The 27,700-nt window shown below is 29.3% G+C and overlaps 3 protein-coding genes across 3 annotated transcripts in view; 2 read left to right on the top strand and 1 right to left on the bottom strand.

Annotated features, from left to right (window-relative positions):
• LOC100213141 (ribosome biogenesis protein NSA2 homolog) overlaps positions 1 to 15,562 on the bottom strand; it is a 24,942-nt gene extending 9,380 nt beyond the window's left edge. The window contains exons 1-5 of the mRNA XM_065816342.1: positions 15,321 to 15,562; positions 4,230 to 4,297; positions 2,022 to 2,087; positions 1,592 to 1,796; positions 1,406 to 1,490 (exon numbers count right to left, since the gene is read on the bottom strand). Coding sequence (XP_065672414.1) covers positions 1,406 to 1,490; positions 1,592 to 1,796; positions 2,022 to 2,087; positions 4,230 to 4,297; positions 15,321 to 15,323 — 427 coding nt within the window. The 5' untranslated portion in view covers positions 15,324 to 15,562. The remainder of the gene's footprint in view (positions 1 to 1,405; positions 1,491 to 1,591; positions 1,797 to 2,021; positions 2,088 to 4,229; positions 4,298 to 15,320) is intronic.
• Positions 9,713 to 11,991, top strand: LOC136072810 (piggyBac transposable element-derived protein 3-like). Its single transcript, XM_065816961.1, has 2 exons — positions 9,713 to 9,828; positions 10,168 to 11,991. The coding sequence occupies exon 2, from the start codon at positions 10,168 to 10,170 to the stop codon at positions 11,989 to 11,991; it is 1,824 nt and encodes a 607-aa protein (XP_065673033.1). The 5' UTR covers positions 9,713 to 9,828.
• Positions 15,563 to 15,613: 51 nt separating the features above from the next.
• On the top strand, positions 15,614 to 23,955 carry LOC100197731 (keratinocyte-associated protein 2). Its single transcript, XM_065816343.1, has 5 exons — positions 15,614 to 15,743; positions 22,000 to 22,154; positions 22,855 to 22,918; positions 23,266 to 23,332; positions 23,712 to 23,955. The coding sequence occupies exons 1-5, from the start codon at positions 15,734 to 15,736 to the stop codon at positions 23,818 to 23,820; spliced, it is 405 nt and encodes a 134-aa protein (XP_065672415.1). The 5' UTR covers positions 15,614 to 15,733; the 3' UTR covers positions 23,821 to 23,955.
• The last annotated feature ends 3,745 nt before the right edge of the window (positions 23,956 to 27,700 follow it).

Raw genomic sequence — 27,700 nt, 5'->3', positions numbered from 1 at the left:
TCGATGTATTGGACCTAGACCGTTAGCAGAAAAACACCCCCAGACCATTACATTGTCTCCACCATGGTTCATGGTCTTATGGCAGTAATGTAAATCGAGGTGATTTCCGGCCGGTCGACGTACACAGCAAATGCCATCGCTCCCAATGATGTTGAACTTCGATTCATCACTGAACAGGACATTTCGCCATTTCTGCACATTCCAGTCAATCTGAGATGTAGCATACAAGAGTCTTTTCTTCTGGTTTTTTAGTGAAATCAGCAGTTTCTTAGCAGGGCGTCGAGAAAACAATCCGACTTCAACAGCACGTCGTCTGATTGTTCGGTCCGATACAGACAGCTCTAATTGCTTTTGTATCTCGACTGATGATATCCAGGGATCCTTCTTGACGGATCTGACGATCATACAATCCTCTCTAGAAGTGGTGGAACGCGGTCTTCCACATTTGTTATTTGCTGCCAACTTCCCCGTAGAACGATATTTGGAACATAGTCTTGATATGGTCCATTTTTTCACGCGATATTTATCACAAATACTTTTTTGTGACATTCCACTTACATAATCGCCAATTTTCTTTCTTAGTTCCAATCCAAGACTGTCGGGGGCCATTTTTGCACTTGAAGTCATAAAAATAATAGAAATAAATAATCACGCTTCTTAAGGCTTACCGTGTTACATTTACCTTGTGATGATACAATAATGCTCTGTGGAACACAAAGTCTTGGCTGGATGTCGACTGTATTGATGTAATGAAACACTTGTTGTATTTCACTTCTTGTATTGATGTTCTTCGACATGATTGACTTTCATATACTGACTGATTGACTTCCATATACTGACTGAATTACATGTCGATTTACATGTCTCTTATATAGTAAAATGAACCTGTGTGAACCTGTTCTGGAAAATTCTAGATGCTTCTTTTCGATGCTTCTGGAAGCTTCTGGATGCGTCTGAATGTTTCTGGATATTTCTGGATGCTTCCAGATGCTTCTTCTGGAAACTTCTGGAAGCTTCTGCATGCTTCTGGAAACTTCTGGATACTTCCTTTAATTATTAAAAAACTCCCATGACGTTGACACAGACCAGACTTAAGAAAATGAAACTTTTTAGCATTGTTCGATGTTGGTTGCAAATGTTTTGTTCAATATTGCATATAAATTAGTAAAAACACTTATCTAATTTTTGATTACTTCAACACTGAGTTTCACCATCAGTAGGTTCTTCCTGATGAACCTACTGATGGTGAAACACAGTGTTGAAGTAATCAAAAATTAGATAAGTGTTTTTACTAATTTATATATATATATATATATATATATAGAGAGAGAGAGAGAGAGAGAGAGAGAGAGAGAGACAGACAGACAGACACAAACACACACATGAAGAGATATTTAAGACTTACGTTTGGATTTTCCTGTTCTTACAACTCTAAAGACTTCATCTTCTCCTATAGCTTTTACTTTTGGTAATGGTACATCCCATTTACCCTAAATTTATTAAATAATAATTTACAAAGTACTTAGATAAGGATGATAGACCTACTCAAATCTGTCACTGTATTTAAATCAAATTAAAAATAAAGCCTCACCGCTTTCTCTTTCCGTTTCTGTTTAATCATGTTACTTAAAACCTTTGCTCGAGTTTGTCCCTCACGGTCAAGTAAATATGCAGGAACCGCACCTTCAGGAGTTTTACTTGTGTCTTTTGTCTTTGTTTTTTTCTCTTCATGCATTTTTAATGTTTTTTTGAGCTGTACTTTCTCAGCATGTCTTTTTTTATTGTAGATTTTTGCTCTGTTTTTGTAAAATAAAATATAAAATTATTAAAATAATATTTTTAGAAACTTATAAATAATATAACAACATTAACAACAAATAAACATCTAAAATAAAAGCCAGATGCAAAACCTATATTTATGTTAAATTAAAAACAAAGAAAAGAAAAAAACAGTTTTCAAAAATGTTTTTTAGACTATTTACTTTTTAAAATTTAGTACTCAATACATGTACAATACTTACTTCAGACCAATTAACTTTTTTGCTTTTAAAGCTAACTTGTGGGGTTCTCTTCCTTCTTTCTTCCGCCTTATAAATAATATAAAAATTTTACAAATGAAAACATAATAAAAATTAAAATAAATTAACTTACTATAACTAATTCAATAACAAATAACTTTAAAATAAAAATAATAACTTTAAAATTTCACACCCTCTTACTAATTAAAATGATAAAATTTAAAAAAAAATTTAATTTGATTTTTGAAATAAAATAATGGTTAACTTGTGGACTGTATTGAAACTAACTAGAAAATAAACACAATCTGAAGATTTAATAAACTAACATTAATCCCAAACAAGGCTTGAATTTTTTGCTCGATATTTATATTGATCGTGAATTATGAAAACTTGTAAAACCATTTTGTTTACTATTATCTTTTACAAAACCATATTAATACTATTATTTTTATTACTATTAAAAGTTATGATTTAAAATTTAATATTTTAATTCATTTTGTAAATCATCAGATAAAACTGGAGAAATAAAGCATGATAAAGTATGATATAATTATTAAAAAACAACCGCTAATCACTTAAGTCTAAAGGAATTTAGTGGTGATCAAATATTTTACATAAAAGAATTGGAAATAAGGAATAAAATACTTTTATATCTTATTTAAATTTTATTCAATATTTTCTTATAAATTAAATGCTCTTAACTCTTTTGCAGATATGTATACAAAATTAAAGACAGAGGAGTTTATATAAACTAATTTAAACTTTTAAAGTTATTTTAGAACAAAGCAAAAACTCTAATAACTTATTTTAAAATAAATCTTTTTTTATTACTATTGTTATTATCATTTAACTTATTTCTAATTAAAATCATTTAAATTCTTTAATAAATAATTCCTTAAACTTTACCCCTAAACAAAAATTGATTTTAATGTTTCATACAATGCGCAAATAGCTGTAAGCATAATTTTTTATTAGATTTTTAAATTACCGAGCAAATTTTTCAGACCTTTAGTAACTATTTTTTTCCTTATATTTATAATCCTTGAATTACCTGATGCTTAAAAAAACAATAATTAAAAATATGTAAGTTTTAACTGTTATTACTTTTGCAAAAGTAAATTTTTCCTTGTGTTTTTTTGTTAATTTTTCCAATATGATAAATTGACCGTTTCATTAAAACAGTGTTCACAGTTTTTAATAAGTTAAGAATTTAATGACCAAAACAATTTTCAGATATTGCAATTTGCGATCACTTAATTTGATCATTTTGCCAAAGATTTTTTTTGTTTTGTTAATGGATCTAATAACTTTAATTTAAAAATAAAGAGCACAATTTAGTTATTTTATGTTTAGGATCTTCAATGCATAAAAGTAACTAAAGCAAGCATATAACTAGCTTAAAACTTTCAGACATCATGCTCAGACAATCTTCTTTGTTTAAAATTTAATGCCAGCACACAAAAAAGTGCTGGTCAGATAGGTTAACATGCAATTTTAAAAAATCAAAATAAATTCAAGGAAAAGAATGCTTTGAATAAATACTAGAAGAAATCATTTTAAAAAAACCCTGGCAAAACAAACATTTTATTTAAGTTCTAGATAAAATGATTAAAATAAAAATGGCAAGAAAATAAAAATTTTTTAATATAAATATTAAACAAATTAATAAAAATAAAAACAGAAAAACAAACATTTTATGGGCATGCGGGCAAGCATGAAAAGGGCGCAAAAGCATTGATCAAACAGAGAAGGCTGCTCAGACTTTGACACATTAAATAAATCTAGATCAACAGTTGCTAAATGATTTGATGCTGACTGGTAAATAAAAACATTATACTGCAGCATAACTTTATCACATTTCAAAGAGGATCAATCATCCAACCAGTTTACAACCATAACAAATTAGATTCTGCTGAAACATCAAAGACATGCTAACCAAACCTGGTGTTCGCCAGGAAAAGTTAACTATGGGCCATTTTTTAGACAGGACATCTCTATGACTGCCATGTACAGAGTGTAAAACACTGCAAACTGTTTTCAAATAATTAAAAAATTATTATTCCTTCTTAATTATAGCAATTTTTATATAATTTATTTGAACCTATTTTTAAAATTGATTTTATCTTTGCATTGTAAAAAATGTACATTATACCATGTATTGTATACAAAGTATATATACCAAAAATACTAATATTATAAAAATAAAAATACCGCTTTTCATGGTAATCCAACTGCCTTCCGTGCCTCTTGATAGATAATTCAATATGTTCATTTTGAGGCTGAATAAAATTAAAATTTGTTAAAAAAAAAGAGTCTACTTATTAGATAAAAACAAACTTATTACAACAAATACTTAAAATAATTACCATAATTTACATTATAATGTATATATATATTTATAAATATATTATACAAAAATTACATAAAAGTTAAAAATACATTATATAATAATATATTTATAATTTAGGATGTATATTAACAGGGGCTATTTTAGGAAAAAAATTTGGGCAATGGTACCCCCGTCCCGGAGAAATATAGCGGAAATATTGTTTTTTAGCGAAAAAAAAGCTATATTTGAGGTAAAAAACGTAAAAAAAAAAGTCCTTAAATTTTCATTTGGACGACGCCCCAAAAAAAAAAACTATGCAATTATTAAATAAAAATTTAGTACTATTGTTTAATTATTTAAAAAAAAAAAAACCTTTATGCTTAACAACCTAATTTTCAACCAGAACAACAAGAGGCAAGGTTTTAATTAGGAATAAGCAAAATAAAATTTTGCAAGGTTTTAATTAGGAATAAGCAAATTGAAGTCAGTTCAGGTTATCCTGCTACTGGTAACATGTAACACAGTTCAGTCTGCTTTATGTCCTGCTGCCTTGTAGGATACGCCTTTTTAGGCAAAGGCTAGGAGATGCCAACTCCGATTTAAAACACCCCCTGCCTTGGGGCTCTTGGTTGAGTAAAGGCTAGAGATGGTGTCTCGATAAAAATACTCCTCTTGGGCAGATGTTAAATGCACCCGGCTACTGTCTTGTAGAAGGCCTCCTAGGCAAAGACTTAAGGGGTAAACAGATTCTATCTGTAGACCAGCCTCACACCCCTTCTTCATCTATTAGGCTGGCGCAGATGTATTTTTAATACATTGTTTCCAGTTTAGGATGTTGAGTGCTGGATCTTCTTGACTCAATTCATCGATTTTGTTTGTGTCTCTGTTTTTATGACTAGGCAACTTATTCTATTATCTCCTAATGAGGGTACAGCTCTAAAACTCAGTTTTATGGTTCTGAGGCCGGCTGGTAGTCAGGTTTCCCAATCTCTGTGGTAGCTCTCAGAGAGGCTGATTCCATCAACAGCTGAAAAATATCAAAGTATTAACAGTGCCATGTTGTGCATGGATGGTGTCCCTGTTTGTACTTTTGGTGTGCGTTGGGGAGGCCACATTTGGAGCCCTTTGTTACGGCTTAGGGTTTATTAGTAGTAATGAGGCAATTGCTTGGGCTATTAAACGGTGTTCTGAGTACTATCTATGCTTTGAGTCAAGTTCTTCAATCTAATTTAAAAATGAATAAAGTACCAAAAACTATAAAACCCAAAAAACCATCATCATAACCAAGTTCTCTAAATCTATCATTCACTAATATTCGTGGTCTTTGAAGTAACTTCTCTTCTGTTGAGTCTTATCTCTTGCAAAGTAACCAGACCTACTTGCTCTTTGTGAGACTAATTTGAGTTCGGCTGTCTCATCTTGTGATCTTAGTGTTGATGGTTATCTTCCTCTAATTCGTAAAGACTCCAATAGTCACATGCTTGGCCTCGGCATTTACATTTATAAGAATTCATCCATTTGTTGTGAAACTAGGTTTGAATCCACAGACTATTCTTTCATGTGCTTTCGTTTAGCACCACTTCACTCTATTGCCTTTCTCTTTGTTCTATATCGCTCTCCTTCATCTCAAGACTGCACTCTTTTTGATGTTATTTCTGATCATATTGACCAAGCCCTCTCTCTTTATCCATCAGCTAATATAGTTGTTGTCGGTGACTTTAATGCTCACCACTCTGAATGGTTTGGCTCTAGTGTCAGTGACTCTGCAGGCATTAAAGCCCACAACTTTTGTCTTTCTCAATCACTAACTCAAATAGTTAACTTTCCAACTCGCTTTCCTGACAAGCCGAATCATCTACCTTCTCTACTCGACTTATGTCTTGTTTCTGATCCTAGTCAGTGCTCAGTTTCTCCATATTCACCTTTAGGTTCTTCTGATCACAGTTTGATCTCTCTAAAACTAATATCTCATTCTTCTTCATCACCTGAATCCCCCTATTATCGAACCTCTTACAACTACAGTAAAGCTGACTGGGATTCTTTTCGTGATTTTCTTCGTGATGGCCCTTAGGTAGAAATCTTTCGTCTTCCTGTTGACAAATGTTTTTCTTACATAACTTCGTGGATTCAGGTTGGCATGGAGTCTTTTATTCCCTCTCAACGATTCCAGGTCAAGCCTCACTCTCCTCCAAGGTTTTCCTCACACTGTGCTGCTGCGATTGCCAATCGAAACCGTTACTTCCATATTTATCAGCAAAACAATTCTCCAGAAAACAGACATCTGTTTATTACTGCTAAAAACAATTGTAAAAAGGTTTTGTCTAACGCCAAAACCCGCTATTCTCAGGTCATGAAATCTCTTATCTCATCTCAAAAATTAGGTTCTCGTGACTTCTGGAGAATCTTTAATAATATTAATAATAAGGGCAAATCTATAATTCCACCTCTCTTGTATGGTTCAGACTTTGTCACTTCACCTAAAGATAAAGCTGAATTGTTTGCTAAAAACTTTTCATCAATATCATCTCTTGATTCCACTAGTTGCGTTCTACATGATATTGCCAACAAACAGGTTAATCCATTGCTTGACATTCATATCACTCCAGCATCTGTATCTAAAGTGATTTCCTGCCTAGACTCTTCTACAGCTTATGGCCCGGACAACATACCTGTTATTGTCTTGCAGAAGTGTTCTCCAGAGCAGTCGTCTATACTCTCAAAACTATTCAACAAGTGCTTATCAGAGTCTTATTTTCCAGCCTGCTGGAAAGCGGCATCTGTTATCCCTATTATCAAAAATTCTGGAGAGCAATCTGATGCGTCTAACTACGGTCCCATAAGTCTTCTTCCTATTATAAGCAAGGTTTTTGAATCTTTAATTAACAAACACTTAATCTTGAATATAACAACTTAATTTCTGACCATCAATATGGACTTCGATCTTCTCGTTCTACTTCTGATTCGCTAACAGTAATAACTGACTGTTATTACTGTTAGCAAATAACTGGTTTTATCGTGCATTAGATGAAGGTGGAGAGGTTAAGGCCATCGCTCTTGACATTTCAAAAGCTTTTGATAAAGTTTGGCATGCTGGTCTTTTCCATAAGCTTTCTTCTTATGGTGTATCCGGTAATATCTTTAAGATTATTGAATCCTTCCTTTCCAATCGTAGCATAAAAGTTGTCCTCGATGGACAACACTCTTCTTCTTATTCTGTAACTTTAGGGGTTCCTCAAGGTTCTATCCTTGGCCCTATACTCTTTTTAATTTACATTAACGATCTTCCAGATATTCTCACATCTAAGGTGGCATTGTTTGCTGATGATACTACCAATTATTCTTGTCGTCATAAGAAACCAACACCCTCTGATTTCTTGGAGGGGGCATTTGAACTTGAAAAGGATGTGACTTCTGCTACAGCATGGGGCTCACAGTGGCTGGTGAACTTTAATTCAGATAAAACTAAATTTTTTCAGCCAATCGTTATCGCAATAATATAGATCTTCCTATATTTATGAACGGTGATGTACTCGATGAGTCACCTACTCTTCATCTTCTAGGATTAACTCTTACTTTTAATCTTTTTTGGAAACCATATATCAAATCAGTTGCAAAATTAGCATCTGCTAAAGTTGCATCTTTTTATCGAGCTCGTTATTTTCTTACTTCGATTTCTATTCTCTATCTCCATAAATCTCAAATCCGGCCTTGTATGGAATACTGTTGCCATATCTAAGGCGGATCTTCTAATGATGCCCTTTCTCTTTTAGACAAAGTGCAAAAACGCATTGTAAACATAGTTGGACCTGACGGTTCTTAAGTGCTCCAAAAACGTTTATTCGTCTAGTTTTTTTCCTCGAACATCAGTTCTTTGGAATTTGCTTCCTTCATCTTGCTTTCCTGATTCATATAATTTGCAATCCTTTAAGTCGTCCATCAATCATTATTTTGCTCTACAATCTTCATCTTTTCTCTTGCAGTAACTTTCAACTTAAATTAGTGGCTGCTTGCAGCCTTTTTGGAAGCGAAGATGTTTAAAAAAAAAAAATAGAAAAATTATTAATTGTTTATTTTAGTACACTTATAATATTTATAACTAATTAGCCAGGGGCTATTCTAGACCATTTTCAACAGTGTTGATCGTATATTTAGGTGCCACCCAGATGAAAATTTGAGGACCTTTTTTTTTTAAGTATGTTTTTTATGGCAAATTTTGTTGTTTTTTTTTTTGTTGCTAAAAAACGCCATTTTTCTGCTTAATTTCTCCAGGTAGGGGTGGTACTGCCGCCCAAATTTTTTTCCTAGAATAGGCCCTGTTAGCTCATGGCAAAATGGACAAGAGAAGGAAATAAACACAATTTTACCAATATGTGATTTGAATTAAAGCCATAAAATCCACTATTGAGTCTAAAACTATTAGAATTAGTACTAAGCTGTTATTCATATAACATTTAAGCGTTTTTGTGTGGGAGGAGGTAAAAGTAACAGAAATGTAAGGGGACTAAAGCAACGGAACAAAAATTAGTAATCATAAGTTTCAAAAAAACACTATCATTCATATTGTTAAAATTAGTTGAATACTTTTTTTTATAAAAAACTCATTTTGTTAAATTATAAATTTTTTATGTTTTTTATTAACTTTATACTAGTTTGTTAGCTTCTTTTAGGTCTTTATTACTTTTCTGTGACATGGTTTTTACCTTAATACCCGTGACTATTATTTATTTTAATAATTGTTCGAAAGAATTAACCTTTACAGAATATAATGTTATAATGTAATTTTTAAAAAAAAGAGGTTATTTATTTTCTTTTAAAAAGTTTAATTTTTATTTCATTTAAATCAAGCTTTAAAAGAGCTAGAAATAACTTTACATGAACAATAACTTAAAAAGTTTAAAAGTAAAAACTTTATAATTAAATTTTAAGGAATGTTTAAAATTACTTGTTATTTTTTAACTAATAAAACATTCTAAGATTATTTTTATAATAGAGATCTTAAAAAGTGTTATGAAAATATGAAGAAACTATGTTCGATATGACTATAAATAATGTAGTGATTGCCACACTGTGCTCTTCTGAGATCACCAGGGTAAATTTTGGTCTACTCTAATTTTTGTTTGTTTTTTGATACTATTATTGAGTTTAGAAAAGTAACAATAATATGCCAACCTTATTTAATTAGAGGTCAGCATCAGGTTGGCAAAAAAATTTGATACAAATGTTTAACTATAAAACATATGTATTAATTTATTTAACCCTTTAGCGCCCCGTGTAGCAGATCTGCTACATAACTTCAGAAACCTTTTATGGCCACCCTGTCAACACAGTGATCTCAAAAACACCTTTTGTAGCATATTTACAACATATTTTTGTTGGTCCGATTTAGCAAGGTTAATATAATTGGATAATCAAGGCATAAAAACACATCAAAATCGTCTTTTTAAAAATCGGGTGATTGTTGTCAGGCAAGGTATTTTCAAAGTAAGTTTTTACCTTTTTTTTTATGAATATTGAAGCTTATTTGTTTATTTTATTGTAAATTAATAATACATGTAAGTTTTAGAAGTATTTAAGAGAGTTTTCTCTTTTTGAAACTACCACAAAATGCTATTTGAATTTATATGTATCATATATGCTACTATGGACTTTTTAAGTATACATTGTTACCAATATATATATATATATATATATATATATATATATATATATATATATATATATATATATATATATATATATATATACATATACATATATATATGTATATATGTATATGTATATATATATATATATATATGCACATATATTGTTCTTCTTTAGATGAATAAAAATAAAAAATTAAATATTGAAGATGCTCTCGCATTTATTCTTGATGGTGAAAGTGATTTTGAGGATCTTAGTGAGTCAGACTCTGAATTTGAATCTGATGTTTCAACTGCAGTTGTAAGCAATACTAAGGTTGTGCATGATGACAACAATGACAACATTATTTTTCCAATATCGGAGTCTCTTACCCAGGAAAGTAGTACACGTGATGATATGCTCTATTCCAACTCTTCAGCCCCACTCCCAAAAAAATCCAAAATAGTCAACAACAAAAAACAAAAAAAAGCAAGTTTACCACTTTGGAAAAAGGTTACACTAGATAATGATTTGATTGGTGATATTGCTTTTCAAGAGGTACCTATTGAACCTATTCCGGACGAAACTACTACTCCATACGAATATTTTAAAATGTTTGTTGATGACAATCTTATAGACATTATTGCTGAACAATCTAGTTTATATAGTTGCCAGTCATCAGGTACAAATATTTCTGTCACATCGAATGAAATAGAGTCTTTTATTGGTGTTTTTTTTCGTATGGGTCTTGTAAAACTACCATCTGTGAGATCTTATTGGGAAACCTTTATGAATTATGATGGAGTAAGTTCAATATTATCAAGGAATAGATTTCTTTCTATCCTCCGCTATTTACACTTTGTTGACAATCTAAACGTAACAGATGAAGTAAAGAAAAATGATCGGGCTTGGAAATTAAGACCTTGGTTGGAAAAACTGCGAGAAAATTTCTTAAAAGTTTCTCCTGAGGAAAATCAATCAGTTGATGAGATAATGGTTCCCTTCAAAGGAAGGTCATTTTTGAAGCAATACCTTCCAAAAAAACCCAATAAATGGGGGTTCAAACTTTGGGCTAGATGTGGTGTCAGTGGGTATTTGTATGACTTTGATTTATATCAAGGAAAAGAAATAAAAAAGAAAGATGAAGTTTCTCCTCATGGTGTCGGGGCATCTGTTGTAATTAAAATGACCTCAACTTTGCCAGAAAATCATAATTTTAAAATATTTGCTGACAATTACTTTTCTTCATTGCCTTTGCTAGATGAGCTAAAAAAGCGTAGAATATGGTATGTTGGAACAGCTCGCCTTAAGCGCCTTAACAAATGCCCATTCACTTCTGAAAAAGAATTTAAAAATCAAGGGCGTGGATCGTTTGACTATCGTACTGACATCAAATCTAATAACATAGCTGTCTCTTGGATAGATAACAAGGTAGTTACTTTAATTTCGTCTTTTGCTAGTATTGAACCAATCAACTCAGTAAGGCGTTATGATAGAAAAACCTGCAAACATATTATGGTAAAACAACCATATATAGTCCAGTTTTATAATAAAAATATGGGTGGAGTTGACAAACTGGATATGATGTGCTCATTCTACAAACCAAATTTAAAATGCCATAGATGGTATATATATGTATGGGCACATACCCTTCTTATTGCATTATCAAATGCCTGGTTTTTGTATCGTCGGGACTTAAAAATTATTTGCCCCAGTAAGAAATGCATGCCTCTAAAAAATTTTCAAGCTGCAGTAGCTTCTAGCTTGGTAACTGTTGTAAAAAGAAAAGCTGGAAGAGCATCTTTTGATGCAATACCTATACCAACCAAAAGAGCTGCTGCTGTTCAGAGTAATCCTACAAAAGATATCCGTCTGGATGGATTTGACCACTTACCAACTTATAGTGACAAACGGCAGCGGTGTAAGAAATGCAAAACTGGTTTTTCTTATATTCGTTGCAAAAAGTGCAATGTTTGGTTATGCTTAAATAAGGACAGAAATTGTTATCATGACTACCATTAATGGCATTTAAAATTTGTTTATATTTATAGTATAAATGGTTGTTAACTGTCTTATAAGATATATTGTGTTTTATTTAATAAGAACAGAATTTGTAAAATGAAATCAATAGCAAAGTTTCAATTTTCAAATTTCTTTATTTCTTTATATACTTAAATACAAAATCTTTTTTTTAAGAAAACTTTTGTTATTTTTTTCCTCGTATTCCCATTGTAGCAGATATGCTACAATGACATAATTGGGTTTGCTAGTGAAATTTTAAAATTTTATTTTTTAATTCATAATCTAGATCAAAAAACAATTGCTTTTTGAAGTTTTTGGAATTTTTTGAAAATTTTAAGCCCTGGTGGGCGCTAAAGGGTTAAGATAGGTGTTTTGCCAACCAAAAACACTTAGATCTAGAGTAGGCATTCGACAATGCCAACTTAAATGCCTACTCTAATTCTGCATCATCTATTCAAAGTGGATAAAAAGACTCTAATATCGACAGTAATATTTCATAAAGCATTCGGACAAAATATTTTTTTTTTGTCAAAATGGCTGAAGCAAAATGTTTAATTTGTGCTTGTTGTTTTATTGCCATTGGACAAAAATCAAAAAACTTATTTTGGAGAGAATATAATGTAGACAAAGAGTGTTATCCAAAAAACATTTGTATTTCTTGCAAAACAAATTTATATGCATTGAACAGGGGTAAAACATTAAAACTGAATGATTGGATTGAAAAATATCTAAAGTTAACAGACAAAAACTTAAAAGATCATATGCATTTAGTGAAATACCTGAATAAATGGCAAATAATAATCAAGCTAGCATCAAAAGAGTTATTAAAAAAATATGTTCTTCCTGCTTTTCTTCAATATTAAAGGTATTCTCAAACAAATTTAAAATGTTGTATGTTTCTTGTTTTCAATTTTTTAAATATAAATATAACATACTATTAGAATTTTAAATAATAAATTGTTATCATAACTTTCAACAAAAACTCAGAAAAAGGAATTTCCAACTTTTGTTGCAAGAGTGAAGCTGCGAAAAAACCTATGTATTTTGGCAGGTCTAGGAAATGTATTCAATGAAAAAAGTTGCCTCTGAAATTAAAAAAAAATAAATGAAAAGGGACAATATTAAAGCTAAAAACAAGTTTCCTTTAAAGACTTTTGGAAACAATCTTGTTGTTGTTAGCACATCTGATAATAAATGTAGCAGAGCATGCCTTAAAAAATTGTCTTTCAAAGCTATAATGAAAATTTCAAATACTCTAAACCTTAGTAAAAGAAAAACAAAACTACTTGCAAAAATATGCGACAAAACTTAGGGAAGATAACGTTAGAACCTAATATATCAACTCAGATGTAGGTGATGTAACACTTTGTCAGATTTTTATAATGTAAAAACTGAATCATTCATTTGAAGAGATAAGTCACAGTTTGGTATTTGTAAAAGATACTTTTGGTTTTATTCTTCACATGATTAAAGAAAGAAGTGGTTTGAATCTTTATTGGACTGTTGCTTGGATTTTAATTGAAGCTGGACAGGGTTTTTTTAAATGTATTAAAAATGTTTTTGATCCATTATGCAAAAATACAACTTCAGAAAGTCTTTTTCTCAAAGATTCCGGTGTAAAAAGATCATTGGTTTAACCTTTAGTTAAAAATGTTTCAAAACATAATGTAAATCTTAGCAAACTATTGAAACCACTAGTGCAGAATGATATAAAATATTCAATAGCATTTGATCTAAAATGTAGTAACTCTTTATTTTGTTTAAACAGCCACAGTGGTAAATATGGTTGTCTCTAATGTGCGAAGTAGAAAGTACTCTTGAGAGTGGAGAAAAAAGAACTGGTTCAATTGATTTCAATTATAATAAGTATGTTGCTGATAGATAAAAGAATAACCGCATGAAGGAATTAAAAAACTGTATTTCTCCTCAAATTGTATATCTCGATAAATGTTTATAAACTTTAGCGGAACATCTTATCCCACCTACCAAGTTACACATCTTCTTTGGTATCAATTACTTTGTGACATGATTTTGATACATGGTTTAAATCAAACTATATTATGTTCAGAGGTTATCATGGAACAGTTTTGGATGGAAACAACTCAGAAACTTTTAGATAAATTAGATGATCTAGAAGTTAATCTTTTAAGTGCACCTTCAATGCAGCTAAATATAATATTTCTACAACCTGTAGCTAATTTTCTTATAAATTTTTTAATTATTAAAACAAAAAGGTTTTCAGCTCAGTGATCGGAGAATATATTGCCAAATCAGTTATAGATTTTAAAGACATTTTTGAAAAACTATACATCTTCATCTTCTAGAAAAGTTTAATTATGAATTAAATGTTAGCAGAGATGTTAACATTTTAGTGTGTCATCTTGTTCCTTTTCTTCATCATAGTCAGTTTGGGCTTGGTGTATAGACCAAGCAGGCCAGAGAAAGTATATTTTTTTTCACAGAGAGAAAGTGTTTTTTTTCACAATTTTAACAGAGAAACTTTGGACTGGAGGAAATATTTTAATATCTATTACCTACCACCCCCTCCCCATATGTTACATTATAGGTTATAACTGTTTTTATATTAAAAACATGCATAAAAGTTAGTTTAGATTTTAAAAATTATTTTAAAACACTTTACTAAACCCAATAATAATAATAATAATAATCAAACAAAAAAAAAAATTTAAGTAAATCAAAATTTACTGGTGGTCTGAGAGCACAGTGGCCAATAAATAACAACTTAATGAGCAATCATTTCCTTATAAGTTTTTAATGAGCATCATCATCACCATAATGATCATCCTTTTAGTACTCTTATTTCACTGCTTGCACATGATGGTCAATTTTCATAATGCCATTTTTTCAATTTACACAATCTTGAGCATTTTTCCTTAATCAAAGCTCCATGTCATCAGTAACATCTATTTGTTTCTTCTGAAACTGACACCTTTTTAAATAATATTTTAAATGGATGTGGCATTTATTCTGTAATAATTTAAAACGAAATACTTTCTGAACTAGATTTTAGCAATTATGTAATCTGACGTAGCATAGGTTTACATTCAGTGCGAGTAAAGTATTTTTTTTTTTTAAATTGGTCAATTAATGTTCATCTTAGATATATTAGAATATATATCTAAGATATTTTTTGGGGCTATTTTTGCTATAAAGTAACGATAAATTATTGAAACTTAGCTATTGTTTTGTTTGACAATTTTTTATTAAAACTAAATACCAGTAATAATTAACGAAGTTATAGTCATTATTAATTAATTTATATTAATACTATTTTTGACTCTTCTACTGATAAAAACAATAAATCATACCATTTTTTATTTTTGTTTTAATAACTATGCTGCTTGTGAAATAAGTACCCCTCATTTACAAGATTTTAAAGTTGAACAATCGAGATTTTGTGGATTAATACTTTGTTTAATAACTGATAAACAATACCGAGTAACTTTAAAAGTTATTATTAATTTTTTCTAGAATTTGCTATATTAAATTTTATTCAACTTTAAGTTTAATTTAAAAAATTAATTTGACACGTATAAATAATTTAGAGTATATGTAATTCAAAAATATAAAAAACGAACAAGTAAAAGTCTTCTTTGCTTTTAAAAGAGCAATCGTGGCTTTATTATTCTCCGTAATTTTAAAAATGGCTATTTAACCATTTTAGTAGTTAAGTATACTAAGCACTCTTGATATCCGTAGATCAAAATCGAGTTGTGTGATTATGAAAATGGGTACGCTTTTTTTTTTACTTTCTCGACTTTTTATTTTTACAAATAATGCTTTATTGCTCAGTTTTTTTCCTAGAAATTTAAAATCCTAAAAATCTGTTATGCACTGGTTTCAAAAACAGCTATTTGTAACATTGCTTAAACTTCTAAAACGTAATATTAAAATACGTTATTTGCAAGATTCAAAGTTATCGGGAGGGAGGGGGGTTATTTTGGTGCTCATACATTTTCTCTCTGTTGCTTTTTTATGACAGTGTTTTTTGTTGTATAGTCATAATAAGAACTTACAATCAGTAAAAAGTTAAGTTACTAAACTGAAACTGTTGAATAACAGTTTTGTTCTATTTTAAAAAGGAAGGTGTAGGTTTTGAGAATTTATTACAACTATTCATTGAATTCCATAGCGCTTTGGTAGTAAAACAATATTTATAGTTTGTTAGTTTCAAATTATAAATTAAGAAATCCATTATCAAGTATGCAGCTCATTTTTTGCAGACAAAAAAAATGTTGTTTTTAATTTTTTTGAATTGCATGCAGCCTTTTAAGTGCTGAAATTTCTTTTTACTATAATTACACCGTGCTACTGATGTTTAAATAAATGTAGGGTAAAAAACTGGTATGACCATGGTTCATCTTGTTTCTCTGCTTAACAGACTTTGTATATTTTCTATACAAAGTAAATATCTTTAACATCAAATATTTTCTTATAGAATATGAAGCTCAGCTTGAAACTTTTAGGCATGCAATTAGATTTAAATATTTTTTTTAGTTAACTGAGAATTCTTAGGCTGACCAGAATACTCTTTTTTTGTAGGAGAGCACAGGACCAACACTTATTAAACGTTTTTTGCTCCTAAATAAAAAAGCGTATTCTGATCTCTCTATGTATTGTAATCATCTTATATCCTTAGGAAACACTAAACCTTTCAGCATTTAGAAATTAAACACAATTAAATTCTAAAAAGACTTTTTAAACTGAATTAGGTTTTTTTTTGTTTTTTTTGTTATTCACCTCCTCAAGGCCATGAAGGCCACTACAGATGAGGAGGCTACTTAATAGTGGTTATAACCCTCTCTCAACTCTATAACTCCGAAACACGAACCTCGACGAACAAGGCCGCTGCGCGGAGAAACAAGTTGAGCGCGGTACTACCAGGGACGTGGTGGGGATCGAACTCGGAACCTCTCGCTTCTGAAGCGAGCGCTTTACCACTACACCACTACCGCATCAAGGTTTATATTTATGTATGTAGAAATGTTCTTATTAAATTTTTAATATACTTTTATTACATTTGTACTAAACAGTGAAGTCACCAAAATTAAATCAAACTTTGTGAAAATGATTTATAATTGAAATATTTTTTTTAAGGCCATGCCTTAAAAAAAATATATTTTTTTAATCGAAGAAACCCCAGCCCCCCCCCCCCCCCCTTAATATCAATATTGTGGTTACGGCTCTGATATATATATATATATTATATATATATATATATATATATATATATATATATATATATATATATATATATATATATATATATATAATACAAGGGCTATTCTAGAAAAAAAAATCATGCAGTGGTACCCCCTGCCTCAGTAGAAATTTGGCAGAAATATTGCTGAAAATCTGCGTTGTTTGCCGTAAAAAAAAAAAAGGGTCAAAAAAAAATTTGGATGTCCCCCTAATGCGGTCGACACTGATGAAAATGGTCTAGAATAGCCCTGATATATATATATATATATATATATATATATATATATATATATATATATATATATATATATATATATATATATATATATATATATAATAGGGTGATTCTAAAAACAACTTTTTTGAAATTGTCTACTGTCACCCCCTGAAAAAATTTAAGACATTTAGGTTCAAGGAACAATCATTTTTGAACCCGAAGTCCGTAGGTATAATGGCGGCAAGGACTCCGGGACTCCAGGCTTAAAAACAATAAGTTTTAAGTCATTAAATCTAATGAATTTTTTTCTTATTGCAGATCATAAGTCAACAAACATGTTTAGTCATTTTAGTCAACAAACATGTTTAAACTGAACACTACAGACTTGGAAAAAGTAGAGATATAAAGCCGGAGTCTTTTTAGGACTCCGTATCCGTGCTCAAGACCCTTAAACATCAGATGGGTCCCTAATATTTTGAAAAAAAAAGTTCTTCAAAAGCATATCATGTTGGGTCAAAAAAAGTGAAATGTTTTAGAAATTTCAAAAATAATAAAAAAAATTTATGGAAACAAATTAAAAAAGTTTATTTGAAAAAACTATGAAAATATGTACTTTTTTATTTTTGTTAAAAAATGATAGTTTTTAAGCCATAAAATTTAAACTAGTAATCTTTATATAAATTGATTATTATTTTAAACCCTTGAAATTTTTTTTTATTCGAAAATTTTTTAAATTTAGTATTAATTTATTGATAAATAGAACACTTTTAGGGGGTGCAGACAATTTCAAAAAATGTTGTTTTTAGAATCACCCTAATATATAATGATGATGATTGTTTTTCATTAAATTGACTAAATTATTTATTTACTAGTCGAGAAGGAAACATCGTAATATCAGAGCCAATCAAGATGAGTTCCTGAAGAACTACTCACACTGAGTAGGCGGAGCAGTGATTGAACCTGCAATCCTGCTTCTACAACCTATAATTATTCTAAACTTTTTAGCACTGCTTTAACCATCTGAGCTATCCTTTCAAATATATATATATATATATATATATATATATATATATATATATATATATATATATATATATATATATATATATATATATATATATTTATATATATATATATATATATATATATATGTTGTTGTTTTGATTATGTGATAATAATCGATTTGAGAGTGATCAATATAAAGTGAAATAATTACAAAATAAATCAATAAATAAATATACAAAAAATTAGATGATGAAAAAAAGCAACTTTTTGATGGTACTTGAAGTTTCATGTCATTTACGGCACTCATCAGCCGTATACTTAAATCAGGAAAAAATTGTTTTGTTTTTCGAAACAGTTTTTTCTTGATTGGAATATATGGCTGATAAGTGCTGAAAATGGAATGAAACTTTAAGTACCATCAAAAAGTTTTTTTTTTTTTCATGTAACCTTCCATTTATTTATATATATGTATAGATACATATATATAAATATATGTGTGTATATATATATATATATATATATATATATATATATATATATATATATATATATATATATATATATATATATATATATATATATATATAACATCTAATAACAGTAAGACTGCACTAAATTTCAAAAGAAATGAATATTCCACAAACATCAGTTGACTATATATTAAAATTTCCAAGCATTATTGAAGTCAGGAAAACTGAAATCAATACTTTTTTGCTGAGGTAATATTTTAGTGAGATTGTCAATAGAAGATCTGCATAAGGGTGCCAAAGAAATCCATAGTGAGTTTACACATGTGAATCCATAGTGAGTTTTTCAAATCAAATTTCCTGTTCAAATGCAACAGTAAAGCGTCAATAAGACAAAATAACCTTTTTGGCTGCCATCTCTTTAAAAATATCTTTGTTTCTGAAAAAAATTTTAGAGCATGATTGAAGTTTACTACAGATTGAAGTTCACTACATTTAAATTAGACAGCACAGCAATGATGGAAAATACTATGATTGATGAGTAAAAGTTTAATATGCTTAGCTCTAACAGTATTAAATATGTCCGATTACTTTTGGATGCTACTGTTTGTGTGTGTATTTATATATGTATGTGTATGTATATATATATATATATATATATATATATATATATATATATATATATATATATATATATATATATATATATATATATATATATATATATATATATATATATATATACACACACAGTGCTCGAAGTGAGGCGGGATGTCATCTTGTCACTTTTTTGTAAAATATAAACCATTCCGCCACCTTTTCATAAATCTCTGTATATAACAATAATTAGGCGGGATGGTATTTTTAGTTTACTGAATACCATCCTGTTACTTTTTTTTCTCCACTTCGAGCAATGTATTCATATGTGTGTGTGTATATATATATATATATATATATATATATATATATATATATATATATATATATATATATATATATATATATATATATATATATATATATATATTTATATATATATACACACTGGCGAGCAAAAAAAAGTGAACAGCGACTGCCTACGCATAAAATAAAAGAGCTCGGACAGAAACTCATACAAGCTTGTTTATTTTTGTTCGTACTATCAAAGAATTTACGTTTATCTTTCTAAGAAAACATGAATAAACTTCTGAACATTAGATATGAATACAGTGAACGTTGTCAGCAAAATCTGTAGTTGATATTAGAGCGTGGGTGAAATAGGACGTATTATCGCTATATTATTATTATAAAAAATAAAAGGAAAAAAATGTCTCCAAATAAAAGGTAATTTTTTTTTATTTTTATTTTAATTATTATTTATGCCTCTAACTTATTTAAAATGAAAAATCCCCTTTAATTTTGATGTTATTGGATTCTTATGAAAAAAAAAATATTCATTTAGAATACATAGTTTATCATTAAATAAATATTTTCTTCATATATTACTCTAAAAATATTATCATTTTTCTTTCACAGAGGACCTCATTTAACAATGGAACAAAAAGGAATCGTGGTTGGAATGAGTGCATCCAGTAAATCGATACGCCAAATTATTCAAATTATGAAAGCTCAAGGTGTAAACATTAGTGTTGGTGGAGTTCACAAGATACTTTCACATCAGAAAAACAATAAAACAACAGCTAGAAAAAAAAGCTCTGGCAGACCAAGAAAAATGACGGAAAGAGATTGTCACAAGTTAAAATTGAATGTTTTAAAAAATCGAAAAACCACTATGGCGCATATGGCAGAAACTTTTACGTGTTCTGATGATAAAAAGGTTAGCCGATGGACAATTTCGAGGCGTCTTAAAGATCAGGGGTTCAAAATACACCCATGTAAAAAAGTACCTCTTCTTACAGCACGCCATAAAAGGGCATGGTTAGCTTGGGTAAAATATAATAAAAACACAGACTGGACAAAAATATTATGGTCAGATGAATCACGATTTTGTTTGCATTCAGATCGTCCACAGATGTGCATTAGACATAAGAACGAACAATTAAATCTAGATAGTATTCACCAAACGGTAAAGGGTAATCTTGGAATTATGGTTTGGGGTTGTTTTTCTGCCAAAGGTGTGGGCAGATTGCATAGAGTCGAAGATGGATTACAAATAAAATCCAAAGAATACATTAGTATTCTACAAAAATCTTTGCTGCCCACACTGGAAGAATTAGAAGAGGATGAAATTAAATTTCAACATGACAATGCTCCTTGCCATACGTCTAAAAAAGTTAAAAAATGGCTCAAGGATAACAATATCTTCCTTTTTGAAAATTGGCCTGCCTAAAGTCCAGACCATAATCCCATTGAAAATTTGTGGGACTATATGGATAAAGAGGTCCATAAAAATAATATTTCATCTTTGGATGATCTTTGGGCAGCCATAAAACAAGTTTGGGTTACGATACCTGACCGTTTGATAGCAAATTTAATTGAGTCGATGCCATGTTGATTAAATGAAGTGATGAAAAATGGTGGTGGCCACACAAAATATTAATTTTTTTTTTCAAAATGAGTTGTATATATTTGTATGTATATGTATTTAACATAAGCGATATGTTATATTTTATGTATTATATTTTTAATTGATTAATAATACATAATTTACTGAAAAATTGTACTGTTCACTTTTTTTTGCTCGCCAGTGTATATATATATATATATAAAACAAACAAAAGCTTGTACTCTCAGTTTCAAATGCACAAGAAATTATTATTGAAAATGTTTTTGTATCTTCTTAGTTTTATTCAAAAAATGATCTCATAAAACGTAATACCTTTAACTTGTTATTCTAAATTGTGTTTCAGGAGTGTTTTCTATGTTTTTATAAGCAAACAAACATTTGTATTTATCTACACTAATATACAGAATAAACTGAAATGTTATTTCTTTCAACATAGTCAGATCATTAGAAACTTTGTGCACTCTGCACTATTTTACACTGTTAATAACAACTGCAGTAGCAGTTAATATAAATTTGTTTTATATCATTTTATATCATAATTTTAAATTTGAGCTAATTATTGTATATATATATATATGTTTTGTTTTCAGTTTTACCAACAACTACTTCATGTGCAGTGGCTTCAATTTTATGCTTGATAACATTTGCATTGATGCAGTTGTTCAAGACACAACTTGGGTCATCAAAAGGCATGACATTGTTGGGCGGGTTTCTTGGATCTCAAGTTTTTGTGTTTGGGTTGACTGTATCCTTTTATAAGTTATTTTGTTTTGGGTAAAGAATAAATTTATGATAATAGTAATCCGATATAATTAATATTTATAATATGTTATAATAGATAATCAAAATCATGATATAATCAAAACACTAATAAAAATGACAAAATTCCATTTTAACATATTGGTAAATATATCTTATTTTAATGAATTGAAATTTGATTTGAAATTTATTTGAAAAGGAATTGCAAGTTGTTCTGTAAAAAAACTTTGGAATAATTGTAATTAGAAGATTGCATGCAGTTTTTAATAATTGATTTATAATAATAGTTATATTGAGATTAAACTTTCTTTTGTTCTTTTTGCTGTTTGTTAAAAGTCAAAATAATGAAGCATATTTAAGCATTAATATGTTTTCACAAAAATCTTAAGCATTTAGAATTAGTGTATTATCCACAGAATTGTTTACAGATATGCAAAGTATATATATATATATATATATATATATATATATATATATATATATATATATATATATATATATATATATATATATATATATATATATATATATATATATATATATATACACACATACACATACACACACACACTTAAAAATAAATTACTAATATTCAAATATTTTTATATTTAGTATTGTTAACACTTTATGTAAAACTTCGTATTGTACAATTATGTAACATAATGTTCCTTAAGCTTTATTGAAAGGCAATGAATAATTTTGAAAATGTGATCTTAGGAAGAAATTTTCAATCAAAGTTATTTCCAGAAGGTACTTATATTTCGGAAATTTTTTTTTTTTTACATTTCATTACATTAAAGTTTTTATGTAATATTGTTTTTTATTATTTCATTTTTATGCAAGTTTTATTTAATTTGTATAAATATGAGTAAACTTAAAACCTTTATTATGGTAGCAGGGGCTATTCTAGACCGTTTTCAATAGCGTCGATCGTGTTTAGGCGCCGCTGAAATTAAAATTTGAGGACCTTTTTCTTTTTTTTGCAAAATTACGCCAATTTTCCGCTAAAGTTTGCCAGAACGAAGGGGCCCTGAGTAGTAACTTTTTTTAATTATAATTAGGGTTCTAACAGTTTATTCATACTCATGTCTTTATAGTAATAATATGTCTACTTGTTTCTATGGTTGCCTCTGGCATGGTTCATAGAGTTTGTGTGACAACTTGGTGAGTTTTAGAATTGAGAATTAATTTTTTTAATAGTTTTATACTGAAATGCAGTTTTGTTTTTTAAAGCAATTACATATGAGGCAAATGCACTTGCAGTAATTTTTTGGTGAAATTTAAAAACATTGACAAATCACAAATAAAGGAAATCTTTGAATTAAATATTTTCTGAATATTTTGCATTTCAGTTGATTTTTTAAACTTACAAAATATATATTATACTTAAGCAAATGTAAAACAACTGAATAGTTTGATCTAAGTCATGGTTTGAACTAAATTTCTTTTCAACAAATTATGGTTTTTATGTAAGTGAGATCAAATATGATAATATTGCTCAATAACTTCTTTTTTAGTTTGATCACATAAATTTCTTTTTTAGTTTCTTGTTTTCAATCGTGGCATTATACTATATTAACAAAATCTCAACTTCTCGACAATCTGCAATCTCTCAAGCTGCTGTTAAATCAAAAGGGAAGAAAACAAACTAGACTAATAAGATTAATAGAAATCTTTTAATTACCTTTATAATTACCTTGATAATAAGGGTTTAAGATAATAATTTCCATAACAAACTATTTTTGTAGACGAGGTATTACTGTGTATAAATATACATAATTTACATATATGTAGTGGTTTACTATTAGCTTATCGTTTATATCTGTATTTTATGTTTGCTTGTTTTTTAATGTTCCTAAGAAACACTTTTAAACACGTGTGTATGTGTATTACACATGCGGATCTGGATTAAGAGGGGTATGCTGTGATTATACACGGACGTGTAAAGGTTAAATGGTTTAATCAATTTTATCATTAATATATTTTGCAGCAATCAATGATGTCAGTGTTACTGACGTTATTATTTTTGGATTGAAATTGAAAAAATATTAATGACAATCGTTTTTTCACCGTCATCTGTTTGTTTTTATCAATGTGTACTAAAATAATAGGCCTTCTACCGCGCAGCGGCTTGAAAAATGCGGAGATTCCGAAGAGCGCCGTAGAAGCAATATCAAGAGACAATATATCAAACAAAAAAAATGTTGTTTATCCATTGTTCATAAAATTTTCAAGTTATTAAATTAAATAGAAAAGAAACACCTTAAGATCTATCTATTATATTTAAACTGCTATCGAAAAGTTTAGCTAACTCCTCCACAATCGAAAAGACTTTGTAACTTTGTAAAAGTTGTTGTATTAAATCAAAACAAATGGAAAATAATACTGGTGTTAAGGGGGTACCCCCATCTGATTTTAAATCTAAGCATTTTTACAAAAAATGATTATTGGTAACATGCTTATATTAAATTAAGAATAATGGACTAACTTTTTTTTTTTTAATCCATATTGTTGCCATAGTGACCACAAAATACCCCTAAAATGACCAAAAAATGACTTTACAAAATACAAAGAAATTGAGTCATTTCCACCTTTCCATACTGAACCATAGTGTTGTTAAATGGCAGGTCTATGATATGAGTGGAACAGATTTTTCATAACTTTTTCTCACCACCAAAACAGGACGACCGAAGTTTAAGGTCAAATTTTTTATCATTTTATTGACCCAAAACATTTTTTTTTATATTTAAATAAAATCCATTCATATCATAGAGTATAGTATGGACAACACTTCATAAAAATTTCATTAAAAAATATCATACCGTTCTCCAAATATATTGGCCGGCGTCCACAAATTGCTATTCTGAGAAAAACTCGATTAAATTAAAAACTTTATATACAGTAATATTTTATTCATAAAATAGGTAAAAATAATAATCCAAATTTTCAAAATCCACCAGGTACATACAAGTCACCATCTTTTTCAATAACTTTGTCATTTTTCAACTTTTTGGCACGTAAAAATTGCCGTCTTTACTTATTATCAGGGTTTATTCGATATTCAGCATTTCTTTTTCTTTCATTATTTAATACTTTGCATCCTGCAATCATATGAAAACCTGGTTCAATGTTCAGCTCTTTAAAAATATCAAATGATTCTTTTGCTCCAATATTAAAGTAAGCAACAGCATCATATAAACCAATTTCTAATTGGGTAAGCGAGACAAATGTTTGTTTTGGTATACGGTCCCAAATCACTCTATCAAACGATTCATTAGCATTTTGTGTTTTGCCGTGCCAACATTTTTTTAACTCGCTGTCTTTACTTAACTCTTCAAATATATATCTCACTTTCATAATAACGTCCATTGGTAAACCCGGTCCTGGCTTATATGTTGTTGTTTTATTTATTTTATCAGCGTTGTATTTGCACCAGCTGTCTGAACCAGTAGGGCAATGTGGAAAATTTAAACTATTATTTTTCGATGAAGCCACATGAAATAGCGATGCTAACACTCCTGCGTTAATTTTCTTTAGGTTACCTACATTTTGTCTGATTGCAACTCCAACAAAATTTTGTAAGCGATCAATTGTCGCATCTGTGAGACGCCCTTTACAACCAAGGCCTTTTTCTCTTTTCTTTAAATTCCGCAGCCGTGTTCCAACTCTCTTTTGATAATGTCCAACGCATTCCAGCTTTTCAATTTCTATATCAGGGTATGTATTTTTAACATTTATGTAACTTTTACTGTCTCCATCACCTAAATATTGAATATATCTTAACTGGCGATTATCAATAGAACGCTGAAAAACACGTTTTGCTCCTTCTGGCTCCATACCACCAGCAGAATCTTGGTAATTATACTTACAAACATGAGAATTTCTCCATTGTGCATAAGCATTTGGATTAGACTTTTGAGGGTCTTGATTAATACTACAACCTCTACAATATCTAGACATGACTTCAACATCTAACACTTTACCACTAACAGTAAAGATAACAGAAAAGACTCCATTCAGCGATGAATATCCACATTTGTGCCATGTACCATCGCAAGATACACAAACATCAGTTGGTGCCAAAGATGTTTTTTGCAATTTATTTGCAGCATTTATCATTGTTTGTTCTGCTGCAGTTTTAACAGCTGTTGCAATTATTTTCAGTAGTTTTTCAAAGTTGTTTTTGGTCATAGGCTAAGGTAAATTCATAAAAGTGCAAAAAATTTTTATGCCTGCATATCCATGGCCCAATAGTCGCATGCAATAAATTATTCGCTTATTAATATCAAATCCTTTTTTATTATTATCATTGATAGAGGTTTAGAACTGATGAAGATAGTTGCAATCTTTTTTTGACACTTAAGATATAACAAGGAAGATAAACCATGTCGTTTATTATATCTCTCACCTAATGAGAGTGTGGGACTACCACATTCTGGACACAAAAAAGAACTAAAAACAGAAACCAAAACAGCAACATCAATGATACGATAACCAGATATACAAGGTTTCAAAACAAGTGTATCTTCTAAGTCTTCAACTTTTAGAGACGAAACTGACAAATTAAGTGAGTTTTCATTATTTTGTTCCAAAACACAAGTGCTGTTAGCAGCATTTAAATTTATTGTTGGCAACTCAATACTAACATTATCAGAAACACTATCAATGTTCACAGATTTATTAAGATTTTCAATAAATCCTTTCCTTTTACGGTGAGTTTGTATACGTTGCTTCACTCGACAATCTTTTCCCATTTTCACTAATAAAACTAAGCTGATAAAATAACACTATAACTGATTTAAATTGTCGTACTTGATGTAGCAACAACCTTTACAAAAGTTCTAGAAAAATTCATAAAGAAGCTGTTTAAGCTTGAACATTACAATTATGACACACATTAGGGTTGAATAAAGGTAAAATGTAGGATGTATACAGTTAAACAAGTGCGTTGCTATGGCGTTGCTAGGGATATCGCGTTAAGATAGTTATAGATAATTTGCTACTTTTAAAACAATTTTTATAATCATACACAGGTAAAAGTAGTTTAAAACAATTTTTTTTTTTTTTGAAAATATTGAAATTTTAAGGGGGGATAGCCCCTTAATGATTTTGTCTTCGAGTATTTATAATATTTAAGCATACCATTCTGGTATTAGATACACTATCTCATTGAAATTGTATTTATAAGTTAAAATATTGGTCACAAGTTCAAAAGACTTATAATGTAAATAAGTTTTTTGGAAAAATCGGAAAAGAAAATTGTTTTACTTCAGCAAGTATCACGAATATCTATATCAAGTATCACGAATATCACAGCAAGTTTCACGAATAACATAAACTTAATATTTCTGAGTAATAATATTGGCCTGAAGTTAATGTTCCAGCTTTTAAGTATTTTGCAGTTACCTAGATTGTATTAATAATTAAGAAATTTAACTTCCTAGTGTTGCTACTCTGATTCGAAACTGATAATAATGCTTTTCATTTGTAGTGTTTATTTCAAAACTTAACTGTGATAAAAAAAAATACTGT

The sequence above is a fragment of the Hydra vulgaris genome, chromosome 13, assembly GCF_038396675.1.
Source record: "Hydra vulgaris chromosome 13, alternate assembly HydraT2T_AEP".
Classification (NCBI taxonomy): Eukaryota; Metazoa; Cnidaria; class Hydrozoa; order Anthoathecata; family Hydridae; genus Hydra; species Hydra vulgaris.
The sequence above is the reverse complement of the archived record's forward strand: the minus strand, read 5'-3'. Positions and strand labels throughout refer to the sequence as shown.

Excerpts from the sequence above, each read along its gene's own strand:
- LOC100197731 (XM_065816343.1), top strand. Across the intron at positions 22,155-22,854 it reads TTTTTGTGTTTGGGTTGACT|GCAATGAATAATTTTGAAAA; the intron begins GTATCCTTTTAT and ends CTTTATTGAAAG. Across the intron at positions 22,919-23,265 it reads ATCAAAGTTATTTCCAGAAG|TAATAATATGTCTACTTGTT; the intron begins GTACTTATATTT and ends ATGTCTTTATAG.
- LOC136072810 (XM_065816961.1), top strand. The coding sequence starts at position 10,168 with ATGAATAAAAATAAAAAATTAAATATTGAAGATGCTCTCGCATTTATT.